Below are 20,815 nucleotides of genomic sequence, written 5' to 3'. Positions count from 1 at the left end.
CAATGGTACCATTCCACGTAAGTGCTAAATGAGCCCCTTTTAAATGCTGACATGGTCACCACTGACACTGGCTGACACCAGAGATGTGACAATTTAAGACTCAGACACATGTTTAAGCCATTGCTGTTTAGCAAGGTATTGTCTGGCAGCAGATCCTCCTATCTCTTCCTATGCATTCCTTGCAGGCAGTAAAAGCCACCCCAGTGCACCCACAAGTTGTTTGCTAAGCTGTGATAACCTGACCATGTGTTTGGGCCCTTGGGCTCTTTAATAACGTTTCTAGCAATGCAGCAGTAATCTAGACTTGGACACTTGGAGGCTGGGATTTCCCAGTGAGCATGAGAATGTTTCAGTGGAGGGGTGAGGAGATGGGAAGGGGTGCAGACACCTTCTACAGGACGTATCTCACTTAGATTCTCTTCTTACAGCCAGCTTCTTTAATGTTGATATGAACTTTTCCCTCTTCTACAAAACTGAGAGAGCTCCTGATTACTATGATGCAAGGAACCTCCTTGAAAACTGGGTGAGTAGCTTTCTTTTCTCATTCTCACGTCTTTCTAGCAAGTATCAGATGATGAGGACAGCTGGTACAGCATGTAAACTGATGGGACAACACAGAAATGAGTATCCATGTAGCACTGTTGTGGTGTTTCAGAATCATGTTATCCAGCACACTTTTAGCAGGATAAAATAGAATTCTGAAGGAAGGGAAAAGTGCTGTGACATTTTGCCAAAATTTGTAGCCATTTTCATTGGGATTTAGAATTTTGATGGCAATTCAAATAGAGAAAGTATCAATAAATCAAGTTAGTAAAAATGTCATTGTTTTCTTTCCAGTTCAGTATCATATTTACTGGAGAAGAATTTGGTGTGACAAACTTTAAAGTCAGGTAAGTCTCTGGCTGTATAGTGGTGTCACCTCCACCCTCTGTCCTTTGAGTGAAATTGCAGCCAGGTTCCAAATGGCCATTTCAAAGCTGACCAGTCCTGTGACAAGGGTGGAAACCAGCCCCCCAGAGCTGTATAATCATGTAGAACACCCACATTTTGCTAACTGGGCTCATTCACCCCAAAATATATATCCTGCCTAATGCAAGGCATGTAGCTGCTGCTAGGGCTGCTGAAGCTCTATTTCAGTGACTGCATGTGAATGTGAAGAGGTCACATCCATCCTCAGAGTGAGGGTCTAGTTTGTGTAAGCAGGTACACGCTGGCTCTTGCATGGCAGTGTCTAATGGAAGGATATTATAGCTCCCAAACCCTGCTCAGAAACAATGGGTTGTTGCCCAAGGCTCCTCTGTGCCATAGCTTTTAGCCCAATCCAGCTTTATTCCATATGAAGACAGGCTAAGAAAACTGGGGCTGTTCAGCCTGGAGAAGAGAAGCTGCGTGGAGACCTCAGAGCAGCTTCCAGGGTCTGAAGGGGGCTACAAGGATGCTGGAGAGGGACCTTCATCAGGGATGTAGCGATAGGACAAGGGGTGATGGGTTCAAACTGAAACAGGGGAAGTTCAGATTAGATATAAGGAAGAAGCTCTTCCCTGTGAGGGTGCTGAGGCGCTGGCACAGGGTGCCCAGAGAAGCTGTGGCTGCCCCATCCCTGGCAGTGTTCAAGGCCAGGTTGGACACAGGGGCTTGGAGCAACCTGCTCTAGTGGAAGGTGTCCCTGCCCGTGGCAGGGGGTTGGAACTGGATGAGCTTTAAGGTCCCTTCCAACAGAAACCATTCTAGGTTTCTATGATTCATATCCAAACTGTGAGCAGCTGAGAGGGACATTTAGCAATTCATAAAAGTATCACTTGTACAGACATGGAGTGTTATTTCATGCATATTTCAACTTCTTATTTTCTTCTCTGATTTCCACAGTTACTGTTTGCTTTACAACTGACAACACAGCAACACACTGCACTGTTTACACAGGGTGAATCCAATTCAGAAAATCATAAGATAAGGGGGGATCCCATTCTGGAAGAAGCATTTTCTGTCAGGGTGCATATCTGTTACAGCACTTGGCCTTGGGGATTTATGTAGCTACACCTATGCTGGGTTCAAGATGACTTCTCAGCTGCAAGATCTGGTTCATCATGGTCATGAGATAATGTCTTTAGGTGATAGGAGAATGGGGCATGTTATGTGCTTACTCTGAAATAATTCTTCTATTCTTTTTTGCTTACAGGGTTAATTATCAACAAAGCAGTGTCTATAACTGGGCTCCTGTAAGTCATTTGCTGTTTTTGAGTTAAAAACTTACTTTTTCTTATCTCTTCAGGGAGGACATAGTAGTTTTATGTTTTAAATACTGATGGTAGGTGTACCCCATTTAAAGAGCTGGGCTGGAAAGCCACTGTGTCCCAGTAGATACTGATACGTTCTGCTCTCTGTGTGAGGCAGCATTGATGCACTATGATGTTCTCTTTCATCCTGATGTACCTCTAGAAGTACTATGGAACAAAGGCTACTCCAGAGAGCCAGGCCCCAATAGCATTTAAAGCAATAGGCTCTATTTTAGTGAGAACACTGAGTTTCTGCTGTTTGCCTGCCTTAAAATCCAACTTGCATCAGTGGATTCTAACCAGCTTCTAACTTGTTGTGTCTTTCTATGTGAACTGAAGGTGAAGCGCAAGCAGATGTCACAAAGGTAAGACCCATGGTTATGAACTGGGTTTCCACAGCTCATGTTGATTTCATTTTTAGGGTGAGGAGGAATTATATCCCCCCTCAGCTGTTTTAGTTTCACAGTAACTGTGGAACCTTTAGTTGTATAAAGCAGAAGTGGAGTCAGAACCACAGCAATGCTTGGCTTGGGGAAAGGTATTTGAGCATCCAAGGTTTCTCTCTCAAACACCATATCTTGGGAGGCTCTTCCATGGCAAGAGCTGGGAGGTTTGCGCTGTAATGTAAAAGTTGGCTTCAGATCCTTCACTAGGGCCAGAGCAGTGAGTGGCCAATGCCCAAGAAAGCTGCCAGGATGAATCCTGCACCTCTTCTGCAGGAAATCCTATTGCCTGCTGACCAGAAAAGGAAGGGGAGCTGGATTCCCATCACATTTAAGTGGTTGCAAATGGCTTACAAAGGCTGTGCTTAGTGGGGAACAGCTGTGTAGAGACAGGAGTGAGTTGGGAACACTTGAAACACCCCAGTCCTAAGGAGATCTCACTTGTTAGCCCTCAGTTAAATTAGAGATCCAATGAAATGATCAATCTACAAATGAGAGCTGTCTCTTTGCATCTTTCTGCCATGCCTGAAGCCACTCAAAGAGAAACTCAGTCTTTGCAAACCTCCTGAAGTCAGCAAACACAGTTACCCAGAGGATAGCTATTTTGAGGAGAGAAAGCTGGAATCCAAAGGAGATGCTGAACGCAGTTAGTTAAATCTCAGTTTTCCAGGGACCCTGGTGTCTGCCACCTCTGTCTGAACACAGGGGTACTCAAGCACCTCATCATTTTATGGCTAGCTCACTCCAAACTTTAAAACATGGTTGAAAAATACTTACTTGTGACAGAGGTTTTCCTGTGCCAAGATAAAATGAACAGAAAACCTCTTGTGGTACTTACCACGAAGCTATAAAAAGGTTCTTGTACCTGTATTCCCAGTAATTCATACTTTAGAAAGCATTTCCAGTGATAAGGTGCATAAGAAGTGGCATTTGGTGACATTTGCCATTGGTCTGCCCTTATGGTGAACAAAATACATACAGAAATTATCCAATTCAATATAATTTTCTGGGGTACTCCTTAATTTTGTAGCCACTTCTAACTGTGAAATGTTACTAATATGGTAGCCTTGTTTGTGTATCATATTTGTAGCTACATCTGTAAGGCCATTATAAAGGCCACATCACTTGAAACACAAGAAGTGCCGAGTCTCAAGATCAAACAATTGTTGAATGACACTTATGAAGAGGGACTATTATCCTTACACGTGAAACCTGAAGATGTGGCTGTCAAGCCAATAGGTAATATAATACTTCATTAAAAGCTCATTGGAAACCACATGCTTTGTAATTCTGAAGATACTCACCACCCTCACAGTAAAGAACTTCTTCCATATATCTAACCTGTATCTACCCTCTTTCTGTTCAAAGCTGTTCCCTCTTATCCTATCACTACTTGCTCTTATAAAAAGTCCCTTTCCAAGTTCTCCAGTCCTAATCTCTTTGTTAGTTTGGTTACAATCTCTATTGCTCCTTAAAACACAGGAGCAAGCCAGAGAGAAGAGCTATAAGACTGTACCTGAACTTCAAAACCACGTTTTATACCAAAGACTTACAAAAGATCAGCTGCAGACAATAAAACTACAAGCCTGGAGCAAGAACACTGATGGATAATGAGGGGCACTGTGAAAGCACCTTCAGATAGAATAGAGAAGCCTGCAGGATGTTCTGTCATTAAATATGGTTTGTGATGCTGGGAAAATAACACTTTACCTGAGAACTGACCTTGTCAAGGAAAAGAGAAGAAGGCTGTAGAAGAACAGATGAAATACTTCAGCAAAATGTTTTCTTGCAGCCAGTAAACTTGTGAAATGCTTCTCTCCAGCCTGCAGATTATAGCTCATTCCCACCAGGAATGGAGGCCAGAGAACAGCGTGTCAGGGGGTGGTGTCTGCTTTTGGGTTATTCTATCTTTTTAAAGGGATTTTATGTGCTTCTTCCTCAGCACTCACGGATTGTCCAGAAAGCTTTTCCCTCACAACCTACAAGGGGAATTATTCCTGGCCGCTAACAGAGCCAGCGGCCAAAGCGGAGGTGAGCTGCAGGAAAAACCCACTGCAGTCTGCTGAGAGGAGCTGGTGAGTGACAAAATCATCTCATTTTGGTTCCTGCATGGGAAACAGGAGGGAGAGCCAAGCTTTGAGTGGTGGTAAAGCAGATGGCAGCGTGCCGTGGCACACAGGATGTGCCAAGGAAGATGCAAAGTGTGCAGGGATGCTCCAGCACAGGCTGCGGGAGAAGGGAGCCCTGCATCATTTCATCACCTGCAGCAAGCACAAGCAGCTCTTGACTTTCTGCTTGAGCAGGGAGGGGAAATGGATGCATGGTAGCATTTTGTGCCATCCGTTCACAGCTCTGCCTTCCAGTACCTCCAGATGCATTTCGAATTGCTCTGGCATTTGGGCTCTGCTCCCACTCTGCTAAATGAGTGCTAAGTCAGATGTGACTTGCAAGTCAGTTTTAAAATTGGGCTAAGTAGTGACATTGAATGTACCTGAATGGGAAATACAAGGAACATCTGTTATTACATGTTTTTTTTTTCTTGTAACTATGTACACTGTTTTCCTTTTTCAGTGGAATTAATATTGACCTTGAGCAAGCTTTTTGGGAGAAACCAGATTTGACTGAATGTAGATTACTGGAAGAACTCCCAAATAATATCTTAGACCTCCAAGATATCACAGTAACACAAGGTAAGGCACCAGATACTTCAGTGGTACAGTGAATCAAAGTAAAAAGTGTTATACTCAGATAATGCTTATGTTGGACATCTGAAGAACCAAAGCAATAAGGTTGTTTTATGTGCATCCTGCTCACTTGAGCATCTTAGAGTGGTTTTAATGTAGATGAATTTTGCAGGTGCTTTGAAATTCTCTAGCAATCACTTTGAAGACTTGTCTCAAATCAGAGATTTGAGATTAGATTTAGAACTAAGTGAATAACTGCTGAATAACATGACAGGTTTTACCTGCCTATGCTCTGTTACTGCATTGAAGTAGTTGATAATGTTGTACAAAGAAGCATTGATTAGTGTATGGAAGCGAAAAGTTTGTGCTGTAATTCCTGTAAGCTCAAAGGTGACCTTTAACCACCTGATTATATCTTTGCTAAGCTATGCAAACAGTACAAGTTGTTTGAATGGTGAACAAAAACAATACCATTGCTCATCCACCTACTCAGCAGTGGCATCAAATAATAGAGCCTTGAAAGAGATGTGCAGTTGCATACAGGCTGTCTGACTCCTCGGGTGGAAAACTGCTTCTATAAAAACATTGCAGAGGGATGATGAGATGGTGAATGGCAAATACAACTTTTCAAGCTATATCATTCACAAATGGCTTTTGCTGCTGTCCCAATCCAAAAGGAGGTGATAATATCCTTATGAAAAGAACATTGTTTTCTTCCTTTAAAATACAAGCTGAGATATCCAGATTTTACTTTTTGCCAGCTTCACTGTCACATTGAGGGCTCACTGACTTACTCTTAGGACATAATTCTGTAACAGATCAGAAGCATTATATCCATACGGAAAGAGAGCAGAAGCAGACCAATTCCTTGCTTTAACATAGAGACATGGAGCTGTATAGCTAGGCACATAGCTATGCCACATACCTCACCTGTGCTTTCTTCTTTTTCATCAGAGAATGCACAAGATGTTGTAGAGCAGATTTTATACCTCTTGCCAAATGCAGTCCTGCGAATGGAAGAAATAGAGATCATCACAAGTAAAGTTTCTGAGATCATAATGCTTGCAGATGTGAGCATGACACTTGCGGAGTCTCTATTGTCTATACTAAACTATATTTTGCTGCAAGAAACAGAAGATCAGAACATTAGAAAAGTGACCAATAGGTAAGTAAGATAAACCCCAGAAGTGGCTTCCTAAGCTACAATGGCACCATGGAGTAGTCTATTAAAATATCAGCACAAGAGTTAGCAATATCCGTACTTGGATCTTAAAAGCATTTGTGGTTCTTGGCAGTAGAAATCAGCTACTGTGTTGTGAAAGGTGCTTTTACCAGCACCAGTTGTGCAGAAGTCACCATCGGAGTTGTTCTCTATGGGCATCTCAGCCTGGAGGCAGAGCAGGGAGACTGCTGAGCTGCCCTCTCTTCTCCGAGGTAATCCTCACATCCCAGCACTGAAGTCTGTTGGCACGTCAGCCTGGAGACCTGCATCTCTTCCAGCAGCACACCAGGCTGGAGTGCTCTATCTTCTTTATCAAACATAGCTATTCAATGTTAGGCTTCCAAATCTACGTTTAGGATCCTACATCCATTATGTGATTCTCACACATGCTAAAATTGAAGTTGCTAGATAACTTTGAAAACATCTATCATCTTTGAGATCTTAAAGCTGACTCAACTACCTATTTAAAGGTAACTCAACCACTTGGTTTTGAAATGTCTGTTCAGAAAACTACTGCCAGCCTTTTCAAAAGCAAATGCAAGTACAGAGTTCACTCATCTCTGATCTGGGCAAGGCAGCTTACCCACTTCTCAGTGCCACAGCCTGAGGCTCCAAAGAGGAGAGATTATTCTACGTTGCACCAAACAGTGCTAACCAACAGTGTAAGGATGCTGCGTTCATTGTATTAAAAAAGTCTTTCAGCATCTCTCATTTTAAAGACTGATTATCAGGAATTTCCTGGTTTGCTTAAGGTGAACCAATATTTTAATAAGAAATGTTAATACGAAATATTAAAGGCAAGAAAAGTTAACTTTCCACTGAAGTTCTAGGGGAGGCATAGACTAGGCAACGGGCCAGTTGTTTGCACTGGACACCTCTGCGTTGCCTTTTCAAACTCAGGAGGCTGCAAGGAAGAATAGCCAAAAATGGCTTAGAAAACCTGTCAGGGAGAAAGCAGTGAGCAGCATCATGATCCTTTCAGCTCTATGCTCTCCCTTCAAAGTCTACTGCAGTGTGTGGAGAGGGGGCTGTGATAGCTGCCAGCACTCAACACCTCTGCCTTCTCAAATAGGCTGGGAGGGGGTTTAAGTGAAATGTTTACTGTGATTTCTCCCATGGAATACAAAGTTTTAGGGACATAGATGATGTTCTGATAGGCCCTGGACTCCTGATCCTTAGTGGTATGAGTTGGTGGGTACAAATTGTCATAACAGTGGCTTCATAATTCCTGCACACAGGAGAATCTTTGATATTTTCACTTTTCCATAAATCAGACCTTACTTTAAAACACCAAAGAGCACGACCACTGTGATGATGCCTGGTGAGTGCCACCATGATGATATCCTCACAAGAGCTATTATGCTCCTTCTTCCAGGCCTCAGCAGAGACTTTGCAACCCAGATATTCTGGGGCAGTTGAACTCCAGGCTTTGCAGCTCTAGGGCAGCTGTGACTGAAAGGATCCCATGGGACTCCTTGTGTGTCTGGGACTGATGATGCATGAAGAGAACACCAGAGCAAAGAAGGACAGGAAGGTTTTCCTTTAGTCTGTTGGGGGTAGCTCTCTTGCAGGTTTTCAATAGGGTATTATCTCTTCTTGCATACTGCTAAATAGCCTTAAGGGAGGCCAAACAAGACCTGGAGCTGCCTCTGACTCTGAATACCCATGAGCATTAAACAACCCTAATTTGCTGCTTCCTTTAGATTCCAGCCTCTTCTGTTCACTTAGAAAAAGCCCACCGATAACAGGCCCCGGAAAGCCTGTGAAATCTCCATCCTCGTTGATATCCAGAGCTTTCCTGGACAAGACCCGGAGCAAATGACCTATGTTTAAAGTGTGCCCTGCCTGGGGGAGGCGGGGAGCTGGAGGTCAGACCTCCAGAGGTCCCTTGCAGACTATATTATTCTGGCTGTGATATTTCACCTGGGGGTACAATTAGATGACTGCAGACAATCAAATCAGCAGGTTCTACAAGTTACTGCCTGCCAGATGAAATGCAGTATTTGACTAGGTGTGAATTCAGGCTCGGGTCTTCCCAGTTGTTGTCCCTATGTGTTGTCCTCATAGGAAGGTATCATCCACCTGCCAGACTGAGTTGCTAACTCAACCATCAGCTGACCCTGTGACAGACAAAATGCCCCATAACGGACCCATTCTGCTCTAGTGATTGCTCCTTGTGGTCATAAATCAGAGCAGAGGTTTTTAGCTGCTTCTCTTCTCCTGGATGCATATTATGAAGCCAGGAGAACACTTCAAGAGATGTATCTTTTTTTTCCTTCTTTTTCTTCTTGCTCTTGGTAAAGTATCCTGAAGACAACTGAGGAGTTAGGCTATAAGGTGACTTATACAGAAAGAAATACATCAGTCATAACCACTTCCATGGCTTTCCTGGTGACACGTCCAGATCCCAGCATGTTTGGAGGATTGGCCTTTGGCGTTACCTCCTACAACAGAGGCCTGGATCTCAAGGTGAGAGCAAAACATCACCTCAGGGACCACTGACTCAACCAATCCTCCTGCTATTTTGTACCATGACATATTTGACCTGAGGCAAGCAGCTCTGAGCACATCATCTCTCTTTCCTGCAGATCAACATTCAACAAAACCCTTTCAAAGAGGCCTTGGCCTCGGTGTTTTTGCCAGAATCACTGAAGAAATTCCTCAGGATCGAGCACTCTGACCCAGACAAGCATGCCAAGATCCAGTTTAATTTCTTTGGCATTACTTCACTCTTTGTGGTAACTATGACTCCTTACAAATGCTAACACGGCAGTAATGAGTTCTGCTGTTCTTAGGGTGTGCTAAAGAAAAACCCCAATAGTTTCATCTGTTCTGGGCACATTTAGCAGCAGACTGATGGAGCACTAAGAAATGTGCAGGGAAAATGTTCCCAGGCAGCAAAACCTTCTCTGTAGCAAGGATGCTCTGAGAGGTGTCTGTAGACCTTAGACTTGGTGTTCATTTTCTGTAGCTGATGCTGTTCTAATACTTCTGTAGGAAAAGAACACCCCTTAATCTTCCTCTGCTAGTGAGCCCTTGCTTAAGGAACATGCATAGTACATGTCAAATAGCATTAAAATAATTCCAAGATTTATGTTTTCATTAAAATAACAGCATTTAGGGCTATTCTACTACTTGCTGTTTTCTTATCTTGGGGGGAGTGGGAGAATGTGATTTAAAAAGGAGACATTTCTTTTGGTATGATGGAGTATACAGTGTGCTGAGCAATGCTTTTCACACAGAAGCAGCATTCCCCATTGTGTCTGCTGTCTAATGAGCTTAATGATGTACAACTGGATGTTCTGATGTACTGAAATGATTACACAGCTTTCTCAATCCAGCCAATGCATCTGAAGCTCTGTTCTGCTTCAGCTGATGTGGAGATTGTCCCTGAATATGCAACTAATTACATCTTCTAATGAAGTAGCAAGTGGCTAAATTACATCAGGCATCCCATGGTGTTCCAAGAAATACAACTGAAGAGAATGGAAGCAGGGAAGATCTTGGATTTTCATGTGTGTATTTTCCCACTGCAGGATGTCAGCTTAAAGAAGGAGAGGTTGAATACTTACGTTGTGAGTGCCAGCATTGAAAATGCATCAATTCAGACCCTTAAGGAGCCTGTGATTATTACTCTTCAGCACATAGAGCATAATACGGTAGGATGTGTTCATTTCATCAGAGACACGTTGAAGTACAGCCTATTTCACTTGGCCTTACAATAAACCAGCAACAGGACGAATGAGCTTAGAACATTTTGCTGCCTGACCTCTCTGTGATCCATCAACCTAAAGCTGACAGACCACACAGAGCTTGGTGGTTAATTCTGCAGTTAGTAAAGCTTGTGTCTCCCCTCTACTAAATCCCTGCTTAGCAGCAAGGGGCATTTTCAGTGTTTCCTTCTTTTGATCTGGACAATTTTTTGTTCAAGGAATAGTTTATTGCTAAAAAACTGCAGGTTTTGGGTTTGACGGAAACCATTTGTAGTTGCTGCAAATTCAGCGAGTTGGTTTAAACACCAAAAGAGGTAAATTTAAAAAAAAAACCCCTCAAAACATTGCACAGATATTTTCAAAATCAATTTCTTTTCTTTCAAAATGATGTTTTGAAACTAAAAACTACCTGAAAGTATTTTCAAGTGGGCATGGGTCAAGCTTGGTGACTGAGTTAGCCCTTAGCATTTGTGTGTTGCCAATCTGTACGGTCCAGCTTCCATACAAATATACTGCAAACTAAGAGCAGGACTAAATAAGTTCATGAGATGAATTTGATTAAAATTTAAGTTAATGAGAGCTTGAAAATGCTGCTTTTATGGCAATAAGCTCTTTCCATTCAGTTCTAGCAGATTATCTATGTACCCAGAGACTTCATCTAGATACCCCCTCTCTTCCGTCACTTTTACACCACCATCTGGCACCTCTCAGACTTTTTTCCTTGACCTTTTAAAACTATCCTAATTAAATATTTAATGGAATATCATCCTAACCTACATCTTTGGCTCTCTGCCTAATTATATTTGACAGTCTGCAGATCACGGATCTTATCAGCTTATCTGTTACGGTGGCTTCCTGGGAACTCTGTGCTTTAATAAACTTTATTAATACTATAATAAAAGAAAATGAATCTGTGCCTTGGGAAAGTTTGCTGCAGCATCATGAGTAATAAACCAGAATGTCCTCAAAAGAAAACACTGCGTTGAATACCCATTTAAATCTGTTCAGCTCTTAGGTGTCTTCCCTGCCTGGCTTCAGAGAGGGAACATTGACATTCTAAAATAGAAGCCGAGAATTGTGGGGGTTTATTGTGTAAAATCTCAGGTTGTTCTTGTAGTCTTAGTCATAACTTGTGAATTTCACTGGTAATTGGGTATGACATCTCAGATAGCACATGAAGCCAGTGAGATTAGACATAGGAATTGGTCTAAACTGGACAACCTATCAGATATTCTGCTGTCCTTCAATACTACAAGATAGAGGAAAAGTGCTAAAACTGAGAAAATCACTGACTCCTGGGATTTCCCTTGGTAAAGGGCAAGGTGAAAATTGGGTCCGGCCTTGAGCAACCTGCTCTAGTGGAAGGTGTCCCTGCCCGTGGCAGGGAGTTGGAACTGGATGAGCTTTAAGCTCAATTCCAATCCATATCAGTCTGGGATTCTATAACTCATCTGATTCCCAACAAACCGCTGGCATCCCCAGTGACTTGCTTGACCCTCTGTGGCACCACCGTGCAAATAATCCCAGAGATGAGTAGACTTTCTTGTCGAGCAGCACAGAGGAAATCAACTCAAACAGCCTCAGTTATAAACCCTGATTACAGGAAAGATGCACATCTGCAAGTAGAGATGGGTTATACGTGTACTGACCAAATGCCACAACTTCCTTTTTCTCTGCTTTCAGGGTAATGCAGCAGTGCACTGTGTCTTTTGGGACTTCCAGAAGAACAGTAAGTATTACTTACAGAGCTGCAGGCTTGCTCTGTCACCAGCAGCACACAGCCTTTGGCTCCTTGACATTGCAGCTTACAACTTTGAGGGTGTCCTGTTGAGTCTGTGTTGCTGATTTTTGTTGTTACTTCAGGAATCAGTGATATCACTAGGAGACATGTGGCACTGCACAGGGATGCATCCACATGAATAAGAAGACTTAGCCTAAGAAAAAAAAAGCAGAAATGAAAGGAAATGTGAGAAGATTTCTCATAGTTACTTCAGGGAAGTCAGTGGGGCTTTGCTGGGATGAAGTCTTGAATATGGCTCTTCAGAGAGGGAAAGAGAACTGTGTATTGGGTTAACTCAGAACATGTGGGAGAGGTTTTCTCTGCGCTTACTGGTGTTAGAATATCTATTTTTAAGAATCAGAAGCTTAGTTCTGAACATGTCACACATGCCACATAAATAGGGACATAAACTTAATCTTACCAGGGAAGGTCTGGCTTTTTCTATGCTACACTCTGCCTAAAGAAGTCCTCTGCCCTTGCCTTCTGTGTTTCCACATCCTGCAGCATAATCTAGTCCAGCACACTCTTCCTTACCTTCTTGTTTTCTCTGTGTGCAGGCATGGAAATGACTTCAAATATTTCTGCATTCCACCAAAGGCTTTCATCCAAGTTTTGAGATTCTCAGGCAACTACAGAAGAAGTGTTCCTGTGTGAAATCTCACTTGTGTGCTGCTCAATGACCCTGCAATCTGTACCAACTTGAGCTCGTATTCACACATTCTGCACGCTGCAGAGCTATAAATGACTGAGCATGACTAACTCTGCCTAAAACTCCCTTTTTCTCTATTACACAGATGGACTGGGTGGTTGGAATACGTCAGGGTGTGAAATAGATTCTACAGATTCGAATTACACAATCTGTTTTTGTAACCATCTTACCCATTTTGGAGTGCTACTGGTAAGTATTGTGTGATTCATTTCCAAGAGTCCCGTGGCACTAACCAAAGTCATCACTAGTTTTGGGGAGGGATGGGAGATTCAGAGCTATACAAGCTGTTAGTGATCTGCAAGCTTGTCAAAATCACCCTTAACAAACAAACCAGTTATAATAATTGGTTATGGTACAAAGTCCTCTAAATGTTACTTTTTTCAAGGCAAATTCATTTTACAGATGTAGTTTGGATTTCTTTGCAATCATCAACTCCGTTAATATGTTATTTGCTGCACTGGAAATACCGTGTTAAACTTATTGCCTGCCAGTGGCAGCTAATGAAGTTACATCTCTCTGCAAGTTGTATCTGTGCTCTATGAAAAAGGGAAGCTTCATATAAATATGGGAGATGTCATTTTTTTCCTCTATAATACGGAGAAAACTGCCTCTAAAAGCTGAATGTCAAAAAAGGAGATGACTGCCTGAGAATGGGCTGCAACAAATGCAAAGGGATAGGCAAAGGTCAGAGCAACCCGAGTAGACTGAAGTTGTCTAATCCCAGTAGGATACATCCATCACAATGGGGTAAAGCCAGCCCTTTGCCTTTGAAGCCTGCCCAGCTTCCCTTGGAGGTCAGCATCACATCTACAAAGTGAGCTCCCAGTGGAATCATTTTGGCAAGATCCAGGAATCCTGGTTGAATCTGTGGTTTCTGAAGTGCAGCTTTTCCAGCTTCACAGCTTGTTACTGGATGCTTTAAGTACTGTGTATTTTTACTAGTTTAGATATTCTGTAGGACTATACAATAAGGAACCACATAAAGTATTAATGGAAACCCTCCAAAAGTAGCAGTAAGCAGGATGGAAATCAATATCTTTATCAATGTGAAAAGGTAGAAAGCAATTTTCATTATCTATTATGGCAAACAACAGTGATTTCTTATCTTGTTACATAGGACTTGGCCCGGACAGAGCTAGATACCACACAGGATCGTATATTAACTCTGATAAGCTATGCAGGATGTGGTGCTTCTTCCCTGTTTCTGAGTATAACACTGGTGACATATCTGGCCCTTGAGTAAGTCTGATCCTTTTTCTTATGTCATTTTTACTCCTTTAGCAATAACGAATTTGCAGCAACTATCAGAATGTTTGGTGATACTCGATGCTGTGATGCATAGGAGGGAAGATGTAAATGTTGTTTTATTTTAACCTGTGACTGTGGTGAAATAAGAAGGATCCAAATACTCATGCTTCAATACAAGCACTGATCTGAACTGCTCAGCAACTTCATTGTTCCTCATTTTCAGTCATTTCATAAACTTACCCATGGATATAAAACACTCATGTAGACACAAATTAGAGAATCACAGAACCCCAGACTGGTTTAGGTTGGAAGGGACCTTAAAGCTCATCCAGTTCCAACCCCTGCCACGGGCACGGACACCTTCCACTAGAGCAGGTTGCTCCAAGCCCCTGTGTCCAACCTGGCCTTGAACACTGCCAGGGATGGGGCAGCCACAGCTTCTCTGGGCACCCTGTGCCAGCGCCTCAGCACCCTCACAGGGAAGAGCTTCTGTCTCAGAGCTCATCTCAATCTCCCCTCTGGCAGGTTAAAGCCATTCCCCTTGGCCTGTCCCTACAGGCCCTTGCCCAAAGCCCCTCTCCAGGTTTCCTGGAGCCCCTTTAGGCACTGGAGCTGCTCTAAGGTCTCCCCTTCAGGAGCCTTCTCTTCTCCAGGCTGGCTCCAGGGCAGAGCTGCTCCAGCCCTCGCAGCATCTCTGTGGTTCATCTTATACCACACGAACACAATCTGTAACACGACAAACACCCATTTGTGCTACTTTGCATTAGTGAATGCACCCAGCACCAGTCATGCAATGACAACTCTGTGGACTTTCCCATTCCTTTTAGAAAGCTGCGGAGAGACAACCCTGCAAAACTCCTGCTCAACCTTTGTGCCGCGCTGCTGATGCTGAACATGGTCTTCCTCACCAATTCCTGGCTGGCCTCATTCAACCAGCCAGCTCTCTGTATCACCGTGGCTGTGCTCCTTCATTATTTCCTCCTTGCTGCTTTCACATGGATGTGTCTGGAGTCTGTTCAGTTTTACTTGGCTCTTGTCAAGGTTTTCAATGTTTATGTCCCAAAGTACATCCTAAAATGCTGTATTGCTGGCTGGGGTAAGTAAGCACATTTCTTCTCCTCCTGTGTAGGTTGCACACCCTGAGCCATAAGGATGGATTTCTTCCCCCAGGCAGGTTCAACTTAAGTTTCTTCTGCCCAGGGAAATATTAGCATAAAGTACCTGTTGCTCCCTTCATGGTCATATGCAAGGAAAGGTGGAAGTGGGCATAAGGAACTGCTTTCCCTGCTCCTCCTGCCCTCTTGCAGGAATGATTTATCATGGCATCTCACATCAATGTGTATGCCTGAGGAAGGATGAGCTGCCCACAGCCTTCACCTCTGCAGTGGTGATGCTCAGAAGTGATTTTGATCTCCTTCTCTACGCCTTGTGTCTTTAGCTGCTATTCTATGCATGGTTCCCCCATGGCGGGTAGATTTGGCTTTCATTCATAGCTCTCCTGAAGACTTCATTCATTCACCTTTCCTGCAAGAAGTGAGCATCAGAGACTTGCTTGGGAGAAATATAACCAAAAGAACCCAACTCTGATGTTATCAGAGACACTGACCCAGAGCAGAATCAGGTCTGTGTTTCTTGGGTTGCCATTAGATGCCATTTTAAAGGGGGGGTTGAGGCTTTTGAATGTCATCATCCTTATCCCTAGATCTCAAGTGGCACATAATAGCTCTCAGCCATCCGTGATGGTGATGTTGGTGGCAGCCGTTCCCAGCAGAAAAGCCAGGACTGAAAGTAATAGGGGAAATGGGAAGTGAGCTGAAGGGAAGATAGATGAAACACTGCCTGGAAAACGTCTGTCTCTATCAGATCTTAACACAAAATGCTGTGGTCTGCTTATCTTGTGACACTGCTTTTTGTAATAATCAGTTTCATTGAACCAGATTGGATGCCTTCTGGAGATGTTTGAACACTCACAAACATTTTGCAAACACAGATATTTTTATGCCTACTCACTTGTAATTTACATAAATAAGGAGATTAAACCTGCTCTGCCACACATTGAATCACACTCATCTCAAAAGGAGCTTCAGGGGTAGAGTTTAATCCAAAGATGTACGTGTCTGCTGTGATTACTCATTAGAGATTAGCTGATGTCTTTCCATAGGCTCCATATTTTCTTATTAATCTAAGTATTTCTTTTCCTCTTGCCTTCCATACTAGGAATACCAGCTCTTGTCATTTCTATTGTGCTCATTATAAATAAAGACTTCTACGGCGATGGATCACGTTCAGAGAGCAATCCATTCAGCAATTTGTAAGCGTAAGCTTTTTGATGGTCAACAGAGTGTCTTAAAGATATAAGAAATAACCAGAACAACTCTTGTCTTTTCTTTCCTATCTTAATCCTCTCCTTTTAGTGGTTCTGGTTCAGTTTGGATGTATAGCTACTACACGGAGTAACTCTCACGCCAGTGGACTGGGCTTAAGGACAGGGGGGGCTTTTGCCAGTCAACTCCATCTTTACTTTCTGGGAAGTCTCTTTCTTCACATGACATTAACTCATTCTGATGTATATGTCTCATTCTCATCTATAACTCAGTCTCATTTGTATCTGCTCCTGCATGCTCTAGATTTCTGGTAAAACCTAAAAGCAGAATAATTGTTCTAGATTTTGCACATTTGCTTCTGTTTTTTCTTTAATGCCAATTCACAATCACTGTCTCTTCATCATTTCCAATTCTTTTACTTAACTCATCTCAACATCCTCTCTTTTCCAGTGGGAAAATGCTGCATTCTTTCCTCCTTTTTAAAGAAGGCTTTTCCAGCAAAGAATGCTCCATTTTTTCGCCTGCTTTCTGTGCAGCACAATCTGATCACTCGTTGGTGAAGATTACCTGGAATATTTGAATTCTATCTCATCAGAGAGGCAACACACACCCAGGATGCCTCAGAGGGAAAACTGTTACCCATCTCTAGCAAAAAGGCAGTAAAACTCATTTAAGCCTGAGGAAAAGCTAACCAGGGCTCATCTCTGTGCTATGCTATTATTTAGACTCCTAATTAAGTGGTATTTAACTCAGTTTTCCTAAGGCAGGGTGTCTTTGTGTGTATAGAATCACGGAATGGTTTGGGCTGGAAGGGACCTTAAAGCTCATCCAGTTCCACCCCCTGCCACGGGCAGGGACACCTTCCACTAGAGCAGGTTGCTCCAAGCCCCTGTGTCCAACCTGGCCTTGAACACTGCCAGGGATGGGGCAGCCACAGCTTCTCTGGGCACCCTGTGCCAGCGCCTCAGCACCCTCACAGGGAAGAGCTTCTTCCTTATATCCAACCTGAGCTTTCCCTGTTTCAGTTTAAACCTATCACCTCTTGTCCTAATGCTACAGTTCCTGATGCAGTTAATTATTAATATTAGTATAACAATAATTATTAATATTCATATATTAATTACATTATTACGTTGTGCAACAATTGTCAGGTTTATCTGAATTTGGCTGAAATATTAAACTCAAAGTTATTGAATTTCTATAACATCTGTAAAAAAGGCAAGTGTGGAGATTCTATGTATGTCCTCACTGAGGGAAAGCAATCGCCATTAGGGAATGCTCCTTAGTAGGATTTGGAGAACCATATGAGACATTTATTTTGGGAACCAGGCTTCCTTAGTTTCACTGCTCATACAACTCCTCACTGAACACATACCTCCCTTTCTTGCAGTTGCTGGATTCAGGAGAACACAGTGTTTTACATCTCCGTTGTGGCCTACATCTTCTTCATATTTTTCATCAACACAGCCATGTTCATCACTGTTCTCCTTCAAATCCACTTCATGAAATCAAGGACACACAAGAGATCCAGGTTCTGGAAACGAGGTTTTCTCCAAGACCTCAAAAGTGCTTTCAGCTTGATGTTCCTTTTGGGCTTAACTTGGGGCTTTGTCTTTTTTGCCTGGGGAGCAGTGAGGATATTCTTCTTGTATCTCTTCAGCATCTGTAACACTTTGCAAGGTAATATCTGACTGGAATACTGTCATAAATACAACAGTTTAGGGCCATGGAATAGAAATAAATGTGTGTCATCATGTAGTTCCAGCACAGGGAAGAGGTTATATGGATTTCGTGTTACAGTGTTCACTATTTTAATGTGAAAGCTCCATTGCAGTGGGATGATAGTGGTGTTTAAATAGTGTTGCTGGGACAGATACACTGTTAAAGACACAAACTCATGCCTGTGAAACATGGGTCCCAATAAATGCATCCTTTCAGGATGGCCACAGTCCTGGGCACAAAAATGGTTGATAGAATCTACAGTGACTTGCAGGTTCTTTTGTTACCAAATCTGCTGAAAGCTCTTCCCATTACCCTTAGATATGCACAAAAGACTTGGTGCAATTCTGGCCCAGGTTCCACCTATCTCTGCTCATACATAACCTACTACTAACTGAGTGGCATGCAGAAAGTTTGGAAAAGGGGCAGCAGGTTGGAGAATCCACCTGAAACCCTGTGAATTTCTCTTCTTACATCTTTAGGGGTCTTTATCTTTGTGTTTCACTGCCTAATGAAGGAAGAAGTAGTGAAGCAGTGCCGAGTACACTTCTGCTGGGGGGGACGTCAGCTGAGTAACTACTCTGGTAAGCACTGAGGGGCTTTGTTTTGCTTCACTCATAAGTCTTCTCCTGCTACTTTAAGAAATAAGGATCCCCTCAACAGCCTTTCTGCATTGCATTGGATAATTGTTCTTTAATAGGTCTTTATCCTCTTCCATTGGCTGCTGGTGTGATATGATGGGGGGTGACAGCATGCAGTAAAATATAGACTACCAAAAGAGGTTTTAGCTTGGTCTCTAATTCTGGTCTCCCATTCAGTGTTCCCTGATGTGAGCTACGATTTTGGTGGCCTTCCAGTCTTCATAAAGCTGAGATTCAGAGATGTATGCAGGATATTGGACATAGCAGTAACTATTTTTTACGTGCAGGAGCTGGCATTGCTCAGCCTGGGAAAAAGGGGATGTCTTTATCCAGATTAGATTGGGTCCCTAAAGGAGAAATAGAAGACTGGATTGCTGGTACAAGTGTGACAGAGCTAGTGTGAAAGCTAACAGCAGGAATTGTGCTGCACAGAGACCCGTGGCTTCAAGGCCAGGTACAAAGGTGGCACAAGAAGCAAGCACTGACCTCTCTCCTCCCTGGTCTCTCATAGTTTGAGATGGGAATATACAGAATTTTATTCCTGTGCTTCCCACTTTCTGATTTCAGACTGGAATGGGTCAGGTGCAACTCCTGGATCTACACCACAGCGTTTAAACCCCAACTCACCATCCCAGGCTATGTGGAATCTAAATTCTGATGGAACAAGTTCCATGTTCAATGGTTCGGATTTCCTTCCCGGGACTTCTCCGGATAGACACTTTAGGATGGGTAAGGAAGTGTGCACTGCACAGCCTGGTTCCATGTGGTGACTGCCAAATCCCAACCCATGGCAATAAAAAGGAGCCCTTTCACTGCTTTGTCTCTGCCAGGCTTCAGTTTGGGCTTAATGGCTACACTACAGATGGCTTTTGCTGTACTAAGAAAAGTAAGAAAGTCCTTAAGATCCTGCTATGCCCCTTCTCCAAAAGGAAGGGAACTCTCTGCTCAGCTTCCACCTTAAGCACCTAAGAGATATTCTACCCTGGGCCAACTGGCTGTCATTCTAATGGGAGCTACTTCCAGTTTGGGAGTGCTATAGTTTCTCTCATGCATTCCCGAAAGAGCAGAGATGCTGGGGAGTACAGAAAGCTGAACAGGACCTGCTGTGAGCCTGACTGATGCAGGAGAATCCCAGCAGGAGGTTTTGCCTTCCAAGATGGAGAAATTGTTGCAGACACATGTTCTGAATTAGGAATGCTTTTATAGGAATTCTGACCTAAGCACCAAACATTCCTGGTTGCTTTTGGAGTCACACTGATTTCTGTTATTTCTCCAAAGTGGTTAAATGGGTGAGTTCTGCACAGACACTTTTCTTTCTAAATAGATTAAACCAAAATACTATAATGGAAAACTTTTCCTCATTCTTTTCCATAGCTGAAGTTCATTCCAACCCCACTGCTGTGCCTCCAGAAGATGGTGAGACCAAACACCCTTGCTCACGAAGAATATTCCCCATGGATTCAGGGCTGCACTATTCACCGGAAGCAACATTTCTTCGTTGATACTGAATTTGGTTTCTTCTGATTATCTAAGGATGGTTCTTTTTTGTGGCATGTAGAAATAAACATTGGTCTAAATAATGACTTCTAATGTAGAGTTATCACTTTGAACACAGTTAGAGAGCTGAGCCACCCCCCCAGGGCTCTCTAGGCTTCAGTGGAGTGGCAGTACTGACCACATAAGGAGTTGGTTCCCCTGTGACTGGAATCATCCTCTTCCTCATCATTCACCCTTCTCTGGGTTTGTCCTCTTTTTTTCGTCTCTTCACACCCTCCTGCCCATCCCTCTGCTCTTTTCTTCACTGGATTCTTATCCTCAGAACCTAATACGCACAACACTGAGTTTCAAGTCACAGTTTTGAGCCTGTTGGCTGTCCACAGGCATGGTTGTTGAGGTCAATCAATCAGTATCTTTCCTTCCTTTTTCTTTTGTGGACTTTGAGCAACTTATACATTAAGAAATTTGACTCAGCTTCCTAAAATCTTCCTTCCAGTTGTATGTTTTCATTTTCAGATGTGTTGGCACTGTTGACTCATATTCATATCTCTAAAGAGATGTA

General features: G+C 42.9%; 1 protein-coding gene across 1 annotated transcript; it reads left to right on the top strand.

Moving 5' to 3' along the window:
* The first annotated feature begins 471 nt into the window (after positions 1–471).
* Positions 472–20,339, top strand: ADGRG4 (adhesion G protein-coupled receptor G4). The gene is made up of 20 exons (XM_030497642.2): positions 472–523; positions 838–890; positions 2,177–2,216; positions 2,613–2,638; positions 3,807–3,955; positions 4,659–4,791; positions 5,288–5,406; positions 6,355–6,565; positions 8,926–9,091; positions 9,211–9,360; positions 10,159–10,281; positions 12,019–12,064; positions 12,910–13,013; positions 13,942–14,063; positions 14,900–15,168; positions 16,290–16,383; positions 17,787–18,076; positions 18,598–18,699; positions 19,324–19,485; positions 20,131–20,339. Exons 4-20 carry the CDS (start codon positions 2,628–2,630, stop codon positions 20,256–20,258), a joined length of 2,379 nt encoding a protein of 792 aa, XP_030353502.1. The 5' UTR covers positions 472–523; positions 838–890; positions 2,177–2,216; positions 2,613–2,627; the 3' UTR covers positions 20,259–20,339.
* Positions 20,340–20,815: the final 476 nt, after the last annotated feature.

Source organism: Strigops habroptila, chromosome 9 (assembly GCF_004027225.2).
Source record: "Strigops habroptila isolate Jane chromosome 9, bStrHab1.2.pri, whole genome shotgun sequence".
Classification (NCBI taxonomy): domain Eukaryota; kingdom Metazoa; phylum Chordata; class Aves; order Psittaciformes; family Psittacidae; genus Strigops; species Strigops habroptila.
Note: the sequence above shows the minus strand (reverse complement) of the source record. Positions and strands in the feature narration are given on the sequence as shown.